General features: G+C 41.6%; 1 protein-coding gene across 2 annotated transcripts in view; it reads left to right on the plus strand.

Moving 5' to 3' along the window:
- The window catches only part of Ush (Zinc finger protein ush), a 218,778-nt gene that overhangs the window by 134,557 nt on the left and 62,317 nt on the right, over nucleotides 1-21,904 (plus strand). Inside the window, exon 1 of one of the 2 annotated variants that reach the window (XM_076435058.1) lies at nucleotides 20,753-21,258. The exons of the other annotated variant lie outside the window; for it this stretch is intronic. Coding sequence (XP_076291173.1) covers nucleotides 21,189-21,258 — 70 coding nt within the window. The 5' untranslated portion in view covers nucleotides 20,753-21,188. Of the gene's footprint in view, nucleotides 1-20,752; nucleotides 21,259-21,904 lie in introns of those variants that run through there. 2 annotated transcript variants of the gene reach the window in all.

The following is a 21,904-nucleotide window of genomic DNA, read 5'->3' on the forward strand; positions in this document are numbered from 1 at the left end:
GGGATGGTACGGGGGCGAGGTCCGTCGTATCTCTCATATTTCAGACCCCCGTGACGTCCTACGAGATACCGAATCATTCCCACCTAGAGTCGACCGTGTATTTTTAGACAGTCTCTTTTCTTTCGGGATCCCAGCCGCGGTCTTCCTGGTCGAGAGAGCTGCACCGTTTTTGGACGGTTCGCGAGAGAATCAGCTGTGTTAGCGCGCCCGCTGAGATTGCTTAAAAATTTCGAATCTTGTCCCCGAACCTCTGAGAAGTACAGAAAATTGATAAAATATGGTAATCACATTAATTAATTTGTGACCCTAATAATTAAAAAAAAAAGAAAATTGAAAGAGATCAATCTATTGAACTTCCTTGAAGCTAGTCTGTAAAAATTCGAATTTGCATTAACATCTGCAGTCTAATTGCTACACCTGCCATATGATCCCATTTCGCAAATATGTACATGCACATTATCACGTAAATTTGCATGATCGATTAAACCAATGACAAGTTGCATTTATAATCGAATAACTGAATCGGATTTGCATGGAGAAACGACACCAATAAGTAGACTGCGGATCTTTATGCATTTACAGCAAAATTGATAAGAAGAAATTTAAAATTGTTGAAAAATTAAAAAATGGGAGATATCAATATTAAAATCATTATAACATTCAATTTAGTTTTTATTTCTTGCAATCGATGCAGACAATTTTTATTTTGTATAAAGATCCGCAGTTTACTGATAATATTGCAGTCTATTCTAGCTTTAGCTTTGTGTAATTGCTGGAAAAATTCTTTTCTGCAATTCTGTATGAATCGGCTGAAATGCAACGTAAACGAAAAGATCAACGACATTTGAATACCGTGTGGTTTAATCAGTCCCCGAGTAAGAAGCGTGCAGCATGCAACTTCATCGAGTTTCTGTTTCTTTTTCTACGGCACCGGGGGAATCACGGATTTGCGTAAATACCATCGGTCTAATTATTGGTGGCTGTTACGTAGTCGAAATGTTGGAAATATCACGTCGCGGCAAGATGTCCGCGTTCGCCGGCCGGCCTGTAAATCGTTCCGCATAACGTGCACAGAAATTAACGACGCTTTCAGCGAATCGTTATCCACTCCCGCTGTCTGCACTATGTTTTATAGCATTACAAACTTCGGGACCGGGCATTATCGCGGAACGTTCGATATCTTTGTACTTTGTATTTCCCAATCAATCGTCGGCGGACCGCGTCGATCAATTTTCCGGTAAACAATTCTTTTCGCGTTTCACGTGCACGCGAAACTAGTCGGCTTTAATCCCCCGCTTCGCCGAACGAAAAAATGTTCGAACGAACGATACTCTCTAAAAATCTTCCGTAAAACAAAACAAAATTGTAGAAATAAAAGAATTTAATTAAGAGAGGACGTACATTTTCAATTAACTTCTGCGTGTTACAACTAGTAAATATCCTCAGTCTAATCGTGACATATTTTATGACTAGCAACAGTGAAAATTTTTAAATATTTTAAGAATACTTTTTCAAATATCAATAGTGTCCATTAATATTATTTTGCGTTTCAAAAATATGTGAGAAAACTGCTTAGCTCAACCAAGAAGTGTGGTACGATAATCAAATACGATACTCTCTAAAAATCTTCCGTAAAACAAAACAAAATTCTACAAAGTAAAAGAATTTAATTAAGAGAGGACGTACATTTTCAATTAACTTCTGCGTCTTACAACTAGTAAAACTCCTCAGTCTAATCGTGACATATTTGATGACTAGCAACAGTGAAAATTTTTAAATATTTTAAGAATACTTTTTCAAATATCAATAGTGTCCATTAATATTATTTTGCATTTCCAAAAAAATGTGAGAAAACTGCTTAGCTCAACCAAGAGAAGTACGGTATGAAAATAAAATAAAAATTGATTGCAGAGAAGAAAGAAAATCGCTCGTTAAAAAGCATGATAAATATGGTCTGCGTTGAGAACAGTTTTTAAGAACTTCCCGGCGTTGTTTCGCAAATTTCCGCCGTTTTCAGGAGAAGGTTATCCGCGATCGATCCCGAACAGTTTCTGCCGGCTTGCGATTTTTACGGGGGATAATTTTCCCAACGATCTGCCGATGCAGAAGACTTGTAAATCACCCGGCGCGCGGTTGCACGGGATACATACCGGCTTGCTCGCCGATATTTATCTCGTAGAAACCGAGGAGAAGCTTATTAGACTCGGATCCATGTACCTTAACAGACGTTCCTTATCTCAGGTGTCGACGCCTCACGCGGAAAAGGTTAACGTCGAGACAAACGTTAACCTCCGATTTACGGTCCTGCACTTTTCGCCGATAAATAGCGCCGCGTGCACGCGCGCGATCGCACGCCTATCGCGCTTGCAATTAGGATCGACCCGAGGGAGCACACATGCGCTTGCGAAATTACACTTCTTCCTTTTTTTTTTACTGAAATGGCCGATCGTCGGGTCGCCCTTTCCAATATGCGACGAAATCACGTTCGCCTCCATTCGTTCTACTCTGATTCGTTAGCTGCTTCCATCGTTATAAACTCTATGCAAACAGGAATTACTAAAAGAGTTTTATGCATATTTTTATAGGCTGATATACTAGATCATGTGTAGAGTACTTTGCGAATATTATTGGATGGTAAAAAAGACAGACAGAGAATCTTTTCATAATCTTTTTTTACACTGCTGCAGTGTTAATCGTACAATTAGCGGTTGAATTAAAACGGTTGCACCTGTGATTATTTTAGAAGTATCACACAAGTACGGAATGAACTTTCCAAGTATGATTGCACTATTGTACAAAAAACGTTGAAGTTATGAAAAGATGTTATTTTAGGACTTAAAGAATGCTAGGTTGCTCAATTATACCATCTACAATCCCAGAACTGGGTACCAGTGTTGGGCAATAAATAAATCTATTTCAATAAACAATTATTTAAATAAAAATTTAAATAACAAGTTATTTGTTATTTGGATATTTAAATACAAAGCAAAAATAATTATTTATTATTTGAGAGGACGTGTCTAAATAGAATGATTTAAAATAATAAAGTTAATTGTTATTTACAAATACAATTTCAATTATTATTTGTATTGACAAATAACAAAATACAAGACATAAGAGGAGACCGAAAACTATTTATTTGATTTCCACCTCAATCCAAATAATAAATGATCTTTTATTTGCAAATAAAAATTAATAAATAGATCACTTTTGGAATTATTTAAATTACTTTTATTTAAATAAAAAGTATAGTTATTATTTGCAATTTTAAATCACACGTTTATTTATTATTTAAAATAAAATTTGCACAACACTGCTGGGTACATTAACTCCGAAAGTTCATTTCTAACGTCCACGCGACTTCTCCCCCGATACCCCTAATTATCGCTGCGTGTTGTCGAACAACACTAATCGAGATCGACCGGGGGCCCACCCCCGTTTGGCGGCAGCTAATATCGGCTCATAAAAAAAATCATGTTATCCGTTCACGCGTGCTGGCTTACACGGTGCATCCGTTTTGCCAGAGGGTGTGGGAGCAATGTCCAAGCGAGAGGAGAGACAGGGGATGGGGTTGTCGAGGCGGGGGTGTGTTATGGGAGTGGCACGGGGGTTGGGGAACGTCGAGTGGAAACGAAACAGAGTCTCGGTACGAGCGTCAGCAGCCAATTCACGGTGGCAGATAACATCGAATATTTTTCGAGCGAATGTTAACGAAAAACAAACGGAAAAAAGGAAGAAGAGAGAGAGAGAGAGAGAGGGGAAGGGGCGGGAAGAGGGTGGAGTGAATAGAGGGGGCGTGGGTGGAGGACACTAAAAGGCCTGGTCCGAACTTTTCGACAATAACCGGCGGCGGGCAGGCGGTTATTGAATTTTTATTGGCGACGACGAGTCAATTTGCGATTAAACCCCCGCGCACACCCCCTAAAGCTAGGGGCTGCAGCCAGGCACGAGTTCGACAGTTTGTTCGAAGGAGGAGAGAGAGATCCTCGGCTCTCGATCCTCTCTTGTCCATCCGGAGAAGGACAATCCCATCCGCTAATGCGAAACTTCTCCTCCGAGGGATGAAGGAACGGTTGAGGGACACGAAATTATTACGTCCGTCAGGGAAATCCTGCGGATTTCGATGACGGGCCACCGTGTGAACTCCTTTCGATCCGTGATTGCTGGATTTCGACGGTGAAGCGATGATTAGTCTCTGACGTGATACGTCTTCAAGTTGCCGATGAATCTCCAGGAGATTTTACTCGGAAGAGATGTCTAAAACAGACTGGAGAATTTTTAAGTGAGTCGTCCCCTGCGAGTCAGTTTGCGGATACCGTACAGTGTCTCTTGAATTTTTTTATAATCTCTTTTCTAAGAACGTATTTCTTGAAGAAATTGTACAGTGTCGTAATAAATATTTAAGTGCTGTGGAATTTCCGAAGCCGTAATGCTGGGTGAAATTACAGCGTACAGTATCACGTGAAATATTAAAATTAGGATCTCGTGACATTTGCAAAGTTGTGATGCTTGAAGAAATTATAGAGTGTCGTAATAAACAATTAGCTAGTGTACAGTTTCCAAAGACGCAATGCTGGAAGAAATAGCACAGTGTCACGCGAAATATTGAAATAAATATTCCAATCGCTCTACCTTCTCAAACACGTAACCCCCGAAGAAATGATATCACTGAAATGAACTGAAACAAAAATCTAAATAATTACCCACGCCATAATGTTATAAAAACGTTAGAAAGAAATCTGGAGAAATCGGTTGGTGTGCAAAAAGGCATCTGAAAGTTGGAGAATTAATTGCAGTGAAATAACCCGTTAAACGTACAGGCGGCAATATTAATCTCGCACGAAGTTGCAAAAGGATTTCCAGGATCGGCGGGGCCGCAAAAGCTGATCGCCGAGAGTTGATTTATCTTGTCTCGTCTCGAACGAACGTATCGATAGGCGTATTCATATATCTCTGCCGGGAAGCGTTATCTCCGCGAAGGAAAAGGTATCCCCGAGAGTGGCCGTGTGCTCGTTCAAAGTGAAGACGTCCTGCCACGTGTTCGAGGAGGTAGCATATATCCTTTCCGGGGCCGCTTAAGGAAACAGGAACGACTCGCGATCGAGAACCGGAAGCAGCACGTGCAGACTTAATGGATTCTTCGCGTATGGCACTTAACCGCTCGTTGCGTAAGAGGCCACGATTCTCACCTGACTGTTGGGTTAGGGTTACTGTCGGTTCGCCACGTGGTCGCCGTGACAGGGTGGGAAATTTCGCGGTTCGTTCGATGTAATTGCTACCACGTAACCATTAACGTTTCCTCTCCGAAGGAAAAACTCCTGCAATTATCTTTATTAATTATGTGACGCGGGGCCATCCGAGTCAAATGATTAAAGCTCTTCGCGTTTACATTGCGTTTTCATGAGACAGTATGTACATCTAATTATACAATCATCTGGGTATCTGATTAGTTTAACCCTTGATTTTTTAATTGACGGATCGTGCAAGCGAAAATTCATGGTTACCATACTGTGTTATTATACGAAAATTATAATTTTCAAGTTGATTTGAGGGGACTATTTTATCTATGTGTTACGTTTTGGGGTTAATCATCCGGTAAGATGTTTATAATCGACACAAAAGCGTTTCGTGCACGCGAATCGATTTTGGAGAGGATCGATGCCCACCTGTCGTCACAAAAGGGTGGACATGTGTCCGGGGGTCGAAAACTGTGGTATTAACAGGCGTGAGGGATGAACCGCGCCTCGTCGACCTCCTGACACGATCCATCGGGGGTGTTAGATCACTCCTGACGGGATTTCCGGTTGTTTTGCGAGCGACGCGTAGCTCTTCTGCGTGGAAAATCCAGAAAAATCTTCCGCCGTGACAGTATCAGCTCTGCGAAATAATGCACCCTGTCGTATTTTGATGAACATCTGTGCTTTACGTGGCACTGGACTAAATACATATTTACGGACCAGTTAACCATTTATTTTATCAAATTTTTACTAATATACTCAATGTTGTACTCCAAACAAAAGCAGCATTACATATTTTAACATTTTTATTAATGAATTTCCGAAAATGATTATTCGGTATAAAGACATTGCATTAGAGTAGGGATGGGATCAAGTACCTCGCAAACAGGTTCGAACTTTGAGTGATTGAATTCGAACTCTCTATAAGTACTTCGAAAAACATAGTACTCGTAAATATACTCGAACCTATGCCAGACAGTTTCGAACCTTTTACAAGTACTTTGGTAAACGGAAATAATACTTGCAAGTATATTCGGATCTTGGTCGAACGGATTCGAAACTTTTATGAGAATATCGTACCGAAAATTCTCTGATTTTTCTAATCATTATATTTTCATCGTCTGCTGTGTTAGAAGTGGAAAATTATCCAAAATCACAATATTTAGAACGCAAAGAAGACCCGTTATTATTTTGGCATGAAACCCCATTTTATCAAACATTGCACGTGATTGTATAATGGCCACTTCCGTATCTTCAGAAAGAGTGTCTTCAAAAGCAGGAAATATCATGGATAAAAAAGAATTATTCTTAAATAGTTACGAATTTAATAAAGAAAGTGCTTATAAAACCTACTATGCAGTTTTGATTTCCAAGAATTGTGTACTACTTGTGAAAGATTCGATTCCTATCAACCTCGAAGTACTTATAAGTATCTTTTCGAAACTTGTGAGTACTCATTCCGAGGTTCGATATCAGTGTGTATAAAATGAATACTTTTCAAATATAGTCATTGAAACATTATTGCTTTTGAGTAGTAATCGAAACCCATGAAATGAAACTTGGTTATTGAAATTGACTCGGATTCGTGAGTACATATTGAACTTGATCCCATCCGTACATTACAGATACATAAAACGAATATAAAATCTAGAATGATCTTTCAAGAAAGGGAGAACAAATAAATAATTTCGTATAATTTGTGAAGGAAGAATAATGGAAAATTTTGATGGTTTCGTATCGCAGCAATTCGGTCCGAAATCGCGTTTATACGAGATCCAGGCGGTCGTTAGATCCCGGCGACCTCCGGCCGGCCGATCGTCGATCTTTCCCTCGGCCTTGGCATTTGCGAATAAATGGATCCACTGTCCGCCACGCGGTGTGGAAGGACTTGACGAAAGAGGTCGGTCGAAGAAGAAACTAACGCGAGGCGACGCTACGCGACGCGACAACGGAACGAGGGTCCCCGTCGTGATAAGATAAACAGGGCCCGTTATCAGCGGTTGTTTCGCGATACCGGTCGCGCTTACCGCGGAACCGATTGCAGAAGGAGCTCCGAAGACCGTGTAATTGTTCTGTGTAGTGGCGTGAAATGTTGCTCCCGTCGCTTGAACATCGACTCGCCATTAAGCCATTAACCACAGAATGCGTGGCGAAAATGGTCGACTATGGGAACCCTACAATCGGAAGTCGCGGACAAACGGTGAAAACTTGCCCCTACCACTTAGAAAATTCGATTGAACCGTTTTCTATTTAGATATGCGAGCAAACTTTGCGAATAGTATAGACTTTAGAATATTATCGGTGGAATTTACTAGAGACCGGAAGTTACGAAGAGGACGTTGAAAACAGGTCCTTAAAATTGGAATATCCTCTTAAGACGAATATGTACAGTATCGGCACGAAAAAGACAAAGTAAAAATCGTAGTGTTAATAATTTTTTAAACGTAGGCTACAAGATATTTTCTGGAATGTTTCGCACGAATATTATAGAGTCTAAAACGGTGGAATACAATTGTTCGTTTCGAATTTTCGCTGGAGGTCACATTCTTCGGTAGCCAGCAAGAAGCAGAAGTCAAGAGAGGATGGATTGCCAGATCCCGATCACTGGCCAGTTCAGCAGGACTGAAGAGTCCTCGAGATAGGAAGCGATTCTTAGGGGTTGATCGACGATTTGTCAAAGTCTTTCCGCGTGACGTACGGAGAAGACAGCCTGGACGACAATGCCTCTCCTTGGGCTCGATATTTAACGCTGCACCGCAAAAAGCTCGCCTCGGCTCCTGCCTTCAATGGGGCCTGCAAAAAATCGATCCTCCTATCCGATCGATCTTTTTGTGCATCTATCCTTGTATATTTTTTCTACGTGGCTACCATTCCCATTCCTAAATATTATTCATTGATGGTCCTGTTCGAGGAAACGTACCCAGTGAACTGGAAAATTATTTTCTACACACTAAACTTAATTTACAACAATGGACTCACACTCTCTGCATAGATGTGTAGTCAGGCTTCTGGTTCGTCACAGTGAATTGAAATGGGTGGAATGCAATTCTCTCAATCTTCTCAATACAAATCGACATTTCCGAGTGTCAGAGCTTCACCATGCAAGCACGTATTAAAAATCTCCAAGACCGATCTCTTTCCGCTCGACTCCCTTCGGCTACTGTAACAGCGTTTCGAGGTCGATTAGTCGAGGAGCGCATCAGTCGCGTAGGACAAGGTAGAGAGCCAGGGTTGCAGCGTGCACTTCGTCATCGTCGGGCCGTAGCCCGGAGCCGGGTGCGGTGAAAAAGAGCCGGACACTTTTTATCGTGGCTCGCAATTATGATTAGCTACCACGCGCGGCGGGAGACGCGTCGCGACGCCGATTAGGGCAGAGTTCGCCTCGTCAAAACCGCCCCGCGGAACAAATGGTCGCTTTACGCCATCCCCCGAGTGGTGAGCAGCTCGCGGAAGAGCTGCCCCTTCCTCTCACTCTCTCTCTCTCTCTCTCCCCCTCTCTCTTTCTCTCTGAGTATGTATGTGTTCTCCCTTTGTCTCTCTTTCTCTCGGGCTCTCCCCTCCTTTTCTCCGTTCTATCTGGAGCACGACGAGGAGGGTAGCGAGCGTGGAGATTACACAAATGAGAAATGACCATCAGGCTATCGGAGAACTTCGGTGCCGGCTGCTAGCCGGGTTTTGCGACATCTGCGAGCGGGGGATGTGCGCACCGGGACGACTATCGCAGCCAGCGGAGGCTGCGGCGTTTTTAATGCGGAAAGAAGCGGCTCGCGCACCTGGACGCCACGCAACGTCTGGGGACATTTTGATACCGATGTTACCGCTGCCGCTGCGGCGGTGTCCGACCGCGTTATGACCCCGATGAAGAAGAATTATGCCGCGCCGATGCCGCCCGTACTCCCCCGCGCCTTATCTTAGAGGATTTAAGCTCCGACTCCTGACGTCACGATTTTATGGAAACGCCACGTTGAAACTTCTGGCTTGGACACCTCCGCTCGAAGTCACCCAGAACAGCCACCTGATGTTCAACGCTGTTGTATTATTAAATCATAGATGAAATCTATGCACGACGATGCAGCACTCTTTCTAGCTGCGCCTATTAAAAATCGCTAAATTTTATTGAAAGTAATTCAACGTTCTAAGAGCAAAACAATATCGCACTTCCGGATCTCCGGAGGATCTGTCCGGATCATAACCTCGGAGATGCACAACGCAGCCTCCCCGAAAAGATGGAGACCAGGTTCGTGTTCGGGCTGGAATCATCTACATTTTCACGAATCAGTGGCCGTGACTCGGACACGAGCGGTCAGCCACGATATCCCCGTCCATCTCTTCGGACAGATGAGAGCAGCAGCAAGATAAAAGGAGAATACGAGAAGTGTAGAACCAAGGGAGACAGAGAAGGAGAGAGAGAGAGCAGGCAGTACTCGAAGAAAGAGAGAGCTAGGGAGAGCTATCTCTCGCGTCGTCTAGACTCGAAGAGCCGTTCCTGGATTTGCTCCCCCGGGACCCTTGCCGAAGAGGGGAGCAGAGGAACAAGAGAGAATCTTGCGAGACAGTGAGACCACTGTTGGATCTGTTTCTCCCCACCAGTTAGCCCGGAGGATCTTAACGAATAAGATAACACGGCGCCAGGGAGCTATCCCCGATTCCTCTCTCTCTCTCTCTTCCATTCCTTTGCTTTCAGCGTTGCTCACTTCTTCAGCACTGCTCTCGTTCGGACTCGGGTGTTCGAGGTACTCGAAGAAGAAACGGTCACCGACACCGCGTCGATGATCCATCCTGGGCCTGTTCAGACGTCTCTCTTGCCGCGATTACGCGGAATCTCTTGTCCCCTCAACGCTTCTTCTTCTTCTACTTCTTCTTCTTCTTCACGCTTCCAGCCCTGAACTGGTCGACGTTGAACAACCGTGTTCAGCGATGCTGACTTCACCACACTGCGCCGTGGACCCGTCCACCGTGACTCGTCGACGGACTACCGCGTTATCGAGAACAGCTTGATCTTTATGATGTATTAATTGCTGGCGACTAAGTGGGTGGCTGAGGGTTGTCAGACTGCCACCGCTTGCAAATCATTGCTGCCCCTTCGGGCTGAAACGGCCTGGTGACAGCTGCTTCTGGACTCGGTGCGGGTAATTGGCAGCGTACTTTCTTGAGGAAGACGCCTCGCTACAACTGGACTTTAGGACCAGTCTCTAGGCTCTAGAGACAGAAAACAGCCTAGACTATTGACCTCTTCTGAACTCTAGGCTCCAGACTTTAGGTTAGACTAAATTCTTCTAAACTCTTGAAACTCTAAGTTCCAGAATTTAGATTGGATTTTCATCAGCTCTAGATTTCAGGCTGTACACTCGTTCTCTAGACTTCAGACCCACACTCTACTGACTCTAGATCCCAGATCTAGATTAGACTAAACTCTCGGCACCAAACTTCATCTCAGACTAAACTCTCGTAGACACCGGCTCCTAGATCACAGAAATTATGATAGCCAAAGATAAGTTCATTATTCATTCTCTTGGTTCGTCTATTGACGTTAAACAATTGTAGATCTTACATAAATATAATATTATTGGTACATTACTTACGGCCTATTAAAATTATTAAGAGAAAAAATCAATTTTTATGTAACTCCTTGTAACTTGTACAGACAGTGTTTATTTTCCATAAAGATCAGCAGTTCATTAATGATTTGATTGACAAAGTAGATCCCTCAAAAAATGATTTATTACTGAAACATGCCGGTTAAATCGGTAAAATCACAGAGACTCGGAGACTCGACGACAATTACACTGTACAAGTTCGGCGCGCCGTATATTATCAGAATCAGTAAGAAACTAATTAACCGGTAGTCCGAAGTGACCGCGGCAGTCCGCGCGATCATAAATCATTCGTGGCCGGTCTAATTAAAAAGGAGTTCAACAGGCGCAAGTTCGACTGGTTCTCCGCGACGAACCTGCGCGAGGTGGCTGTCGCCGATAATTTATTGGCAGGTAATTAGCGATCGCGCGAACGATAATTGTCCGCTTTCGCAATCGTCCCGGAATAATAATCGGCCGTGCTCGCGGCGACGTTACGTAACTCTATGCCAGTCGATCCATGCGAAAATCGAAATGATAAATGCCCGACGGCCGATACAGAAAATTGCGTCGGTGGGAGAAAGTGCCGAGAGATACGCCTATTGGCCAGCCTGCAGGAGGAACAAATGGGAATGCAATTAAACGTCTCTGTCAATCACCGCGCGCAATTGAAATTATAATTCCCGGCGCGGCTAGTTCCGATTCGTCTCCCGTTGAATAAATCAATCCCTGCACCGGATGAATTCATGAAGATGAATTTAAAAAATTGGAAAGAACGTTCAACCATCTATGTTGCTAAAATACAAGCAATAATGCGAACCAATTATTACAGAGTAGGTAGAACAAATCTTTTATCACGTCTTAGAACTAGCATTTTAATGAAGATGAATTGAAAAAATTAAACGAACGTTGAACCATCTCCATTGCTAAAATACAGTTAATTCGAAACAACTATATATTACAGACTGGAGAGATTAGAACAAATCTTTTATCACGTCTTAGAACTAGCATTTTCATGAAGATGAATTCAAAAAATTAAACGAACGTTGAACCATCTCCATTGCTAAAATACAGTTAATTCGAAACAACTATATATTACAGACTAGAGAGATTAGAACAAATCTTTTATCACGTCTTAGAAGCAGCATTTTAATGAAGGTGAATTTAAATAATTGAAAGAACGTTGAACCATCTATGTTGCTAAAGTACAAGCATTAATGAGAACCAATTATTACAGAGTAGAGTAGAACAAATCTTTTATCACGTCTTCGAACTAGCATTTTCATGAAGATGAATTCAAAAACATAAACGAACGTTGAACCATCTCCATTGCTAAAATACAGTTAATTCGAAACAACTATTACAGACTAGAGAGTAGAACAAATCTTTTCTCACGTCTTAGAAGTAGCATTTTAATGAAGATGAATTCAAAAAATTGAAAGTAATTGGAACCATCTCCACCGTTAAAATACAATCATTAATTCGAACCAATTATTACCAGTGTTTTACCAAAGACAAATAAAGAAGAATTGAATGTAGCTAAGATCCAAACGCATTATAAACGCACAGTAGAAGAAAAATCTGGCCCCGTCTGAGTAACTGGCATGATCTGAAAGAGAAATAAAGCTAGAAGAAAGTCGGAGTTCATCTTGGTCGTTAAAATTCGCGCAGCAGCGGGAGCAGACGATAGAATCGTCAGGAAACAAACCGCCATCGAAGGGCCGATTTCCGTTTCCCGGCGATAAAGAGCCGTTGGGGAAAAAGTGTGGGCTGGGTCTCGTCTCCGTCGATAAAATTGTCGAACAATCGTGCGATCAGCGTCGAAAAGAGCGCGTCGCGTCGGTCGGACAGCCGGCAATTGAAACAGTCCATCGGCGAGTCACGCCGGTAAACAACGTTCCCATTGTGCTCGCGTTGCTCTGCTATCAGCGTATCCGGCTTCTCGATTGCACGAATTACACGTCGTCCACGAAAGAAGGGAAAAGAACACGACGAAGAAGAAGAACGAAGGAACAAGTAGACGAAGAAGAAGAAGAAGCAAAAGAAGAAGAAGAAAGAAGGAAAAATATATACAGTATATATGTATAAGAAGAGGCGAGGCACTATGAACACGTATATCGGCGTCATTGGCAGACTTCGGGGCACCAAAGCCACCTCCTGTCACTGCCGTCACGAAGCTTGAACTTCGCCGATAGCGCGCCGCGATAACGGATAACGATAACGGGGTGGCCGGGGCGATACTCGTAACGCGGCACAACGGGCTCCGTGACTAATGGCGATAACGATAAGGACGATCGTAAGACACGTAGGGAACGGCCGTGTATCTAATAACCGTACTCTTTGTCTCGCGATTCGGCTATCGCCGACGGCCCGTTTCGCCGCTCTCGCCGATTAGATTTTACAATATTCCCGACGCGACGTGCTGCAGCTTTGCCAATCCGCTCTGACTCGCACCGTCAGCTCAGACCTGTTTCCAACTCAAAACTTATCCGCTGCTGCTACCAAACTATAATTATATTTTACCATCAACGCACAGACGACTTTAAACGAATATATCGTAACCGGAGTGTGTAGTTTTATAAAGAGCCTTCCGACAATATTTTCTATTTGGTTAGTGAAATTGTTTAAAAATTTTTTTAATTGAAAGAACGTTGGACCATCTGTTTTGCTAAAATAAAATACAATTAATTCGAAACAAAACTTATCCGCTGCTGCTACCAAACTCTAATTATATTTTACCATCAACGCACAGACGACTTTCAACGAATACATCGTAACCGGAGTGTGTAGTTTTATAAAGAGCCTTCCGACAATATTTTCTATTTGGTTAGTGAAATTGTTTAAAAATTTTTTTAATTGAAAGAACGTTGGACCATCTGTTTTGCTAAAATAAAATACAATTAATTCGAAACAAAACTTATCCGCTGCTGCTACCAAACTCTAATTATATTTTACCATCAACGCACAGACGACTTTCAACGAATACATCGTAACCGGAGTGTGTAGTTTTATAAAGAGCCTTCCGACAATATTTTCTATTTGGTTAGTGAAATTGTTTAAAAATTTTTTTAATTGAAAGAACATTGGACCATCTGTTTTGCTAAAATAAAATACAATTAATTCGAAACAAAACTTATCCGCTGGTGCTACCAAACTCTAATTATATTTTACCATCAACGCACAGACGACTTTCAACGAATATATCGTAACCGGAGTGTGTAGTTTTATAAAGAGTCTTCCTACAATATTTTCTATTTGGTTAGTGAAATTGTTTAAAAATTTTTTTAATTGAAAGAACGTTGGACCATCTGTTTTGCTATAATAAAGTACAATTAATTCGAAACAAAACTTATCCGCTGCTGCTACCAAACTCCAATTATATTTTACCATCAACGCACAGACAACTTTAAACGAATACATCGTAACCGGAGTGTGTAGTTTTATAAAGAGTCTTCCTACAATATTTTCTATTCGGTTAGTGAAATTGTTTAAAAATTTTTTTAATTGAAAGAACGTTGGACCATCTGTTTTGCTAAAATAAAATACAATTAATTCGAAACAAAACTTATCCGCTGCTGCTACCAAACTCTAATTATATTTTACCATCAACGCACAGACGACTTTAAACGAATATATCGTAACCGGAGTGTGTAGTTTTATAAAGAGCCTTCCGACAATATTTTCTATTTGGTTAGTGAAATTGTTTAAAAATTTTTTTAATTGAAAGAACGTTGGACCATCTATTTTGCTAAAATAAAATACAATTAATTCGAAACAAAACTTATCCGCTGGTGCTACCAAACTCTAATTATATTTTACCATCAACGCACAGACAACTTTAAACGAATACATCGTAACCGGAGTGTGTAGTTTTATAAAGAGTCTTCCTACAATATTTTCTATTTGGTTAGTGAAATTGTTTAAAAATTTTTTTAATTGAAAGAACGTTGGACCATCTGTTTTGCTATAATAAAATACAATTAATTCGAAACAAAACTTATCCGCTGCTGCTACCAAACTCTAATTATATTTTACCATCAACGCACAGACGACTTTCAACGAATACATCGTAACCGGAGTGTGTAGTTTTATAAAGAGCCTTCCGACAATATTTTCTATTTGGTTAGTGAAATTGTTTAAAAATTTTTTTAATTGAAAGAACGTTGGACCATCTGTTTTGCTAAAATAAAATACAATTAATTCGAAACAAAACTTATCCGCTGGTGCTACCAAACTCTAATTATATTTTACCATCAACGCACAGACGACTTTCAACGAATATATCGTAACCGGAGTGTGTAGTTTTATAAAGAGTCTTCCTACAATATTTTCTATTTGGTTAGTGAAATTGTTTAAAAATTTTTTTAATTGAAAGAACGTTGGACCATCTGTTTTGCTATAATAAAGTACAATTAATTCGAAACAAAACTTATCCGCTGCTGCTACCAAACTCCAATTATATTTTACCATCAACGCACAGACAACTTTAAACGAATACATCGTAACCGGAGTGTGTAGTTTTATAAAGAGTCTTCCTACAATATTTTCTATTTGGTTAGTGAAATTGTTTAAAAATTTTTTTAATTGAAAGAACGTTGGACCATCTGTTTTGCTATAATAAAATACAATTAATTCGAAACAAAACTTATCCGCTGCTGCTACCAAACTCTAATTATATTTTACCATCAACGCACAGACGACTTTCAACGAATACATCGTAACCGGAGTGTGTAGTTTTATAAAGAGCCTTCCGACAATATTTTCTATTTGGTTAGTGAAATTGTTTAAAAATTTTTTTAATTGAAAGAACGTTGGACCATCTGTTTTGCTAAAATAAAATACAATTAATTCGAAACAAAACTTATCCGCTGGTGCTACCAAACTCTAATTATATTTTACCATCAACGCACAGACAACTTTAAACGAATACATCGTAACCGGAGTGTGTAGTTTTATAAAGAGCCTTCCGACAATATTTTCTATTTGGTTAGTGAAATTGTTTAAAAATTTTTTTAATTGAAAGAACGTTGGACCATCTGTTTTGCTAAAATAAAATACAATTAATTCGAAACAAAACTTATCCGCTGGTGCTACCAAACTCTAATTATATTTTACCATCAACGCACAGACGACTTTAAACGAATATATCGTAACCGGAGTGTGTAGTTTTATAAAGAGTCTTCCTACAATATTTTCTATTTGGTTAGTGAAATTGTTTAAAAATTTTTTTAATTGAAAGAACGTTGGACCATCTGTTTTGCTATAATAAAATACAATTAATTCGAAACAAATCTTATCCGCTGCTGCTATCAAACTCTAATTATATTTTACCATCAACGCACAGACGACTTTAAACGAATACATCGTAACCGGAGTGTGTAGTTTTATAAAGAGTCTTCCTACAATATTTTCTATTTGATTAGTGAAATGGTTTAAATTGTAAAATTGTACGTTGTTTTCTGACAGTTTAAAATGACATTTCTTAATGGAAGATCCTGCAACTTTTTATTTCTACGTACTGCAAACACCGTTGCAAGTAGATCTTGTTGAAAATTGATTGAAAGTCTTTCAAATCATTGTTACGTGTTTTTTGCTTTCACTGTTGTGCGTCCTAACGAACAGCCGGTAGTGAATTAATTATCGCGAGTGCGTCCATAGGCTGGTATCTGTGAATATAATAACGCCGATACATTCCTAATGCGGTCGTTAGTGCTTTCTGTAAATAATTTACGGTGTAACATGGTCAGCTGGTGTTGTAAAGCGATAAAAGAGCTAAAGAGATAAAAGTGCGACTAAAGAGTTGCGGCGCATTAAAAATACCGTTCGAAAGTTGTATTGCCAATGTAGTCTTAATTGACATCAACAAGCTTTGCGATTTTTACGGTAGTCTAATATTTCATGTTTGAGCTCGTTCAATTTCATTGCGGAGTATTGCAAATGGTAATCTCTAAGATGCCTTACAGTTGACTCGGGACTTCATGACGTTCTACATCGCGCTAGATCAACAACAACAAAATAAAAGTCAGAGCAAATCATAAATCATGGCAATACAGTGGTATCTCGTAATCCGTTCCTGATGTATGGACTTATAACGAATGGGACGTATACCAAACCAACTTTTCCCATAAAAAGTAATGTAAAATTGATTAATCCGTTCTGATGTAAAAAAAAAACTCCTATTAATATTATACTTACATTAATGGGGTTATAAAATAATTTAAACACTGTTTAAACATAAATAAAAAATGATATTCTATTACAGATTTTTAGAAACTCTGCTTACTGCTAAAATACAAAAAGAAACAAACGATATTCTATTCTGTGGAAGAAAAGTCCCCTTGCAATAAAACCTGACATTCTGGTGTACTTTTCCTTTTTCGTCTTCTGTCGCTTTTCACTAGGCTCAGCTGGTTTGACTGTCCTTACTTGTATTATCAGTAGACTGCGGATCTTTATGCAAAATAAAAATTGTCTGCGTCGATTGCAAGAAGTAGAAACCAAATTGAATGTCATTTCTTCCCTTAATGATGTTAATTGAGTATAACGCAAAATTTGTCACGTCCAAACAAAACGTATTCCGAATTGGACGCACTCCAAAGCAGACGTATACCGAGGTACCACTGTACTTAAAAACTGCAAATGATGGTTGCACCGCGAAGGAAGTGGATTGCAGGCCAGCGAAACAAAGTCCGAAAAACGGACGGTATCCTAGAATAAAAGGAGGGGCGGATGAACGCGCTAAACCACGATAGTTGTCAGGAGTGAATGGTCGGTTCGCATTCTGTCCCGAAATACGGCATCTGTCCGGGTCGAATCCGCTCGGGCCGAGTCGGGCTGGCCGCTTACAATTAGACGCGAAAGGGAAAAGCGGAATGTTTGCCCGGCATTATCGTGAGGTAGCAGAACATGAAGAGCGGAGAAAGAGAGAACGAGAGGATCAGAAAAGCGGGGCTCCGGGACGGGAACCGGCAGAGAAGAGAGAAAGAGAGAGCGAGAGAGGAGAGTGATAACAGGTAGCCATTGCTATGGGTCTCCGTGCCGCTTGGAAACCAGTGATAGCGCTTCCCCGCAGGAGCGAGCATCTCGCTGCGGTTTCGTCTTACCCTCGGCTCTTAAACAGTCTGTCGGAAGGCGCTTTCCGACTCGACGACCGTGCACCGGCCTACGCGAATTGCCAACTGGGATCTAAAAGGACGGCCGGGGATCTAGCTGGATCACAGCGCCACTCGGACTTCCGCGAAGAACTCCAAGGTGATAATTCTTGGATGAACGCGGATCGTACGTTTAAAAATGATTTGAGGACTTCGTTGTAACCTAGCAATTCTGATTCAGGATGTAGATGCTCATTTGCAGACTAGACAGTTGTCTAGGGACTCTTGCGTCTCTTGGTCCAAGTGGTTGAGGAGCTATTGAAAACCTGGGAATGACGAATTTGATCTTGAATTACAACGAAACCTGTGTGTAGGATAGTCTGCAGTATTCAGCATTGAAGTGTGAACTACGACTGCTAGGTAGATAGAGGATCTACGAAGGTCCTGGAACTGATAAGCTCGATATCTATATCAAATTCTAATGAAATCAAACACAGGTGTTTGAAGAAAGTCGCGAAATATAAATACAGGTGAGAAACGTTAAGTAGAACTCGTGGGACTTTCAATCGGACTCTGCCAAGCGTTGGTCACAGTGGATCTAGGCGTCAGGAGCTTACAATTGAATAGTAGTTGCCGAATGAATTTATATTCAGCTGAATTTTTTATATCACAAGTAACAGTGGTTGAAAGTGTATAGTGTGTGTATTAGGTGAACGGTGCAGCAAGGTGCACCACCGTGTGCGATAGAACAGAGGCGATTCGTCTCGTCGGAAAGTTGTACGGTCGTATCACGGAAGACAGCGGCGGGGATCGTTTTATTTTGTAAAATAAAGAAAGTTCGCCCCGCGGAATGGAGATCACGCCGATGGTAAAGTAAGACGGCCTACGGTTCGGGTACACACGAACTTATTCCAGTGAATTCATTGCAATATTCATAGCACGAAAGAAAAGCATGATCGCTCTCTGTTATTTTCTGAAATGGAGCGCGATTTACATTGGCAGCGGACGATAGAGCACGGACGGCTTCTCTGTTATGGTTTGCGGGCCGCTGAGAACCAAGGTTTCGCCTATTCTGGGCGTTGAAGTCAGCGTGTGTTCCTTATCTTGTACGAACATTTTTATATACACGTTATGGTCACAGGGGACTTTATTAAACTTTCACTGGAAAATCTGCGCCGGCGACCTTCAGGCTCCAAGAATACCAGTACAAAAAAATCTCTTCAAAAACCACTTCTTCCTTCACCCTCAATATTATAATGAATTCTGATCAGCTGTTGCATAAAAGACGGGACATCATTCAGGATCAGAAGGATCTTCAGGTTTTTAGAGAAGATCTCACTTCATCACTTCTTCCTCCACGCTCGACTGTCTAATCAACAACTCAAGGTTCAGACTTGCCAGCAAGGCCACCCTCTAAAGTGAAGGTAGTTGCAGTAAGCCCTCATCAGCCGATGCATAAGGGGTAGAAGATCATTCGGAAGAGCTTTCTGAGGAGATCTCAATTGTGTCCTGGGGTGGCGAGAAAAATTAGCGGTCTCGTAGCTGCTAATAGCGGTCTCGCAATTAGACGCGGGTTTTCCGGGCGTCGCGCGTGTGCACGATCGATAAGATGCCGATCGTGCCGGCTTATCGGGCAAGCGGCCGATAAGAGTCGGACCCCGGAGCTGTCGGAGCGAGCGCGGGTCGGCCGCGATACGCGGATTATCCGCACGGCTCGTTTATTCCCGCGTTCGCCGTTGCAACGACGACAATCGGCCTATCGAGCCGCTTCGTCGCCCCTAGTAGCTGCTTCCCGGTCGAAATTAGGATCGTTGCTCTGATCCCCACCACCAGGACCGGGGGCTTCACCGGTCCAGATAGTGTCGGAGTACTCTGGATTTTAGTCGGAGCTGGTAGACACACCCTTCGGAGCTGCAAGAAGCGGGTGGACAGCATCGATTGCAGAACATTAGCAACTTCTTGGACCTTCGGTTTGAGGATCCCGAAGACAATTGGCTTATGAGTGCTGAATTCATCCCTTAAACTATAAAGGTGCTGAAGAGTGCAAGGATCTTACTAATTTAGTTTGTCGAAGACATTTTATTTGTGTGTGAAACTCACCCCTTGATTCAGTGATGCTGTGACGATGCCTTGAAGAAACCTTGAAAACGCGAATGCTTGAATTTATAGATCCAGAAACGTAGGAAGCAATTTATTTGCATATGTGGAACTCGCGTTTAGTTTTTTAACCTTGTGGAAGGTAAAAGAGGGTTGAATTTCTTTACCACTGGTGTCCGACGAACTGAAGGGAATATTGTAGAAATTGGAGAATGGATTATGCCTTTTGAATTAAGATCGAAGGTGATTCATGAATGGATCAGACTTATTTTTTGATCTACAAAATAAGAAATCATAGAAAACAAATCGGTATCAAGATCCGCCGTCATCCGAAAAATCGATCAGCACTGACGCAATCGATCCGAAGATAGACCACTATCGTTTTAACACGTTACACTCGCGCAACAACGGTAAGAAGAAATTGCATTCCAGCCGGTCGTGCTTCCACCAATTAGAATTGGCTCGCGATAGATCACGTCACGTAGCGATACTTAATGAATATTGATCGATCCGATCGAGATAAGGATAACGCGTGATGGAAATCCACGGGAGTAACGCGTAATTTGTCGGATCCTAATGAGCATGGAAACATAGGAGCCGATCGGAGTAAAGGGAACAAAGCTGAAAAGATAGGGAGATAAGAAAATCGCGGGGTATCTTTGATCGATCGGGACAAAAGAAGCGGCTGATTACAGCGGCGGTTCGATTGAGGAAGATCGGCTGATTAATCGAGATCGTTATCGATCGTTCGCAGACGAATCGGAGACGAGTCTCGGGATATATCCAGGAAACCTGTGGAATCGGGATCGATCGGTTGGAAGATCGATGCTACGGCAGTGCAACGATCCAGGATCGCAATCGGGGCCCGCGATCGCGATCGACGATACAGCCTGCGACGAGCTCGTGACGATAACGTGACAAGGCTAATGCGGCTGGAACGTGATCAATCTGATCGACGTCGGATCGGGCCACCTTGAGAACCGAGAGCGTGTCGAGATTGACTCACCCGAAATCGCGTGCGTACCCGCGGACGCACGCCGGTAAATTAAAACGGGACAGAGCACGGTGGACAGTCAAGAAGAAAATACGATGTTGCTTGTCGCGTGTTGCGAATTCATGCGAGCCGAGCCATTCGCGGAAGCCACCGGATCCGCCGACTGAGTTGGAATTGCGAATAGTAATCACCAGCGATGAGCATACTGCTATGGAGGCAGCGCAGAGCCAGCCAGCTCAGGGCGGAAACCACCCTCGCACTGACAAGTAAGTGCATTTCGTTCGGAGACATTTTTGAAATTGATAAAAAATTTCTAAATTAATTTTGCTTGTATTTCGGGCAAAAATACGTTTGCGGAGAGTGTTGAATTTTTTAAGGGGCAAGTGATACGTGTTTCATAGGGTGCAAAAATATAAGTGTACATTTATATTGCATCGTAGTAAACACTGGTCTGTGTTATTCATAAACGCCTACGTGTTTAGTTTACGTCAATCGACAAACAAATTGCCAGTTCAAAACAAGAAGTTCCTTTCGATTGCGTTGTCGATTGATTATCGCCGTATCGTCCATGCCACTATCTCGTGTAAACTTCGAAATTTCCCACTTGCGTACGATAGTACGTAATCAAAAATTAAGAGTGTGAAAAAATATATATAAAAGAAAACTTTTGAAAAATCACGCTTATGTTCAAATGCACTAAAAAGGAGAAAATAATTTTTTCAGGCATCAGTGACTACAAATAAAAGCGTGGAGCGCTAAACTATATTGACGTGATCTTCGTGGGCTCTCCACGCTTTTATTTATTGTCACTAATGTCTAACAAAATTATTTTCTCCTTTTCAATGCATTTTAATATAAGCGTGGTTTTTAAAAAGTTTTTATTAATATATTCTTTTATTTCCTACTTTTTAA

This window comes from Lasioglossum baleicum, chromosome 12 (genome assembly GCF_051020765.1).
Source record: "Lasioglossum baleicum chromosome 12, iyLasBale1, whole genome shotgun sequence".
Lineage (NCBI taxonomy): Eukaryota > Metazoa > Arthropoda > Insecta > Hymenoptera > Halictidae > Lasioglossum > Lasioglossum baleicum.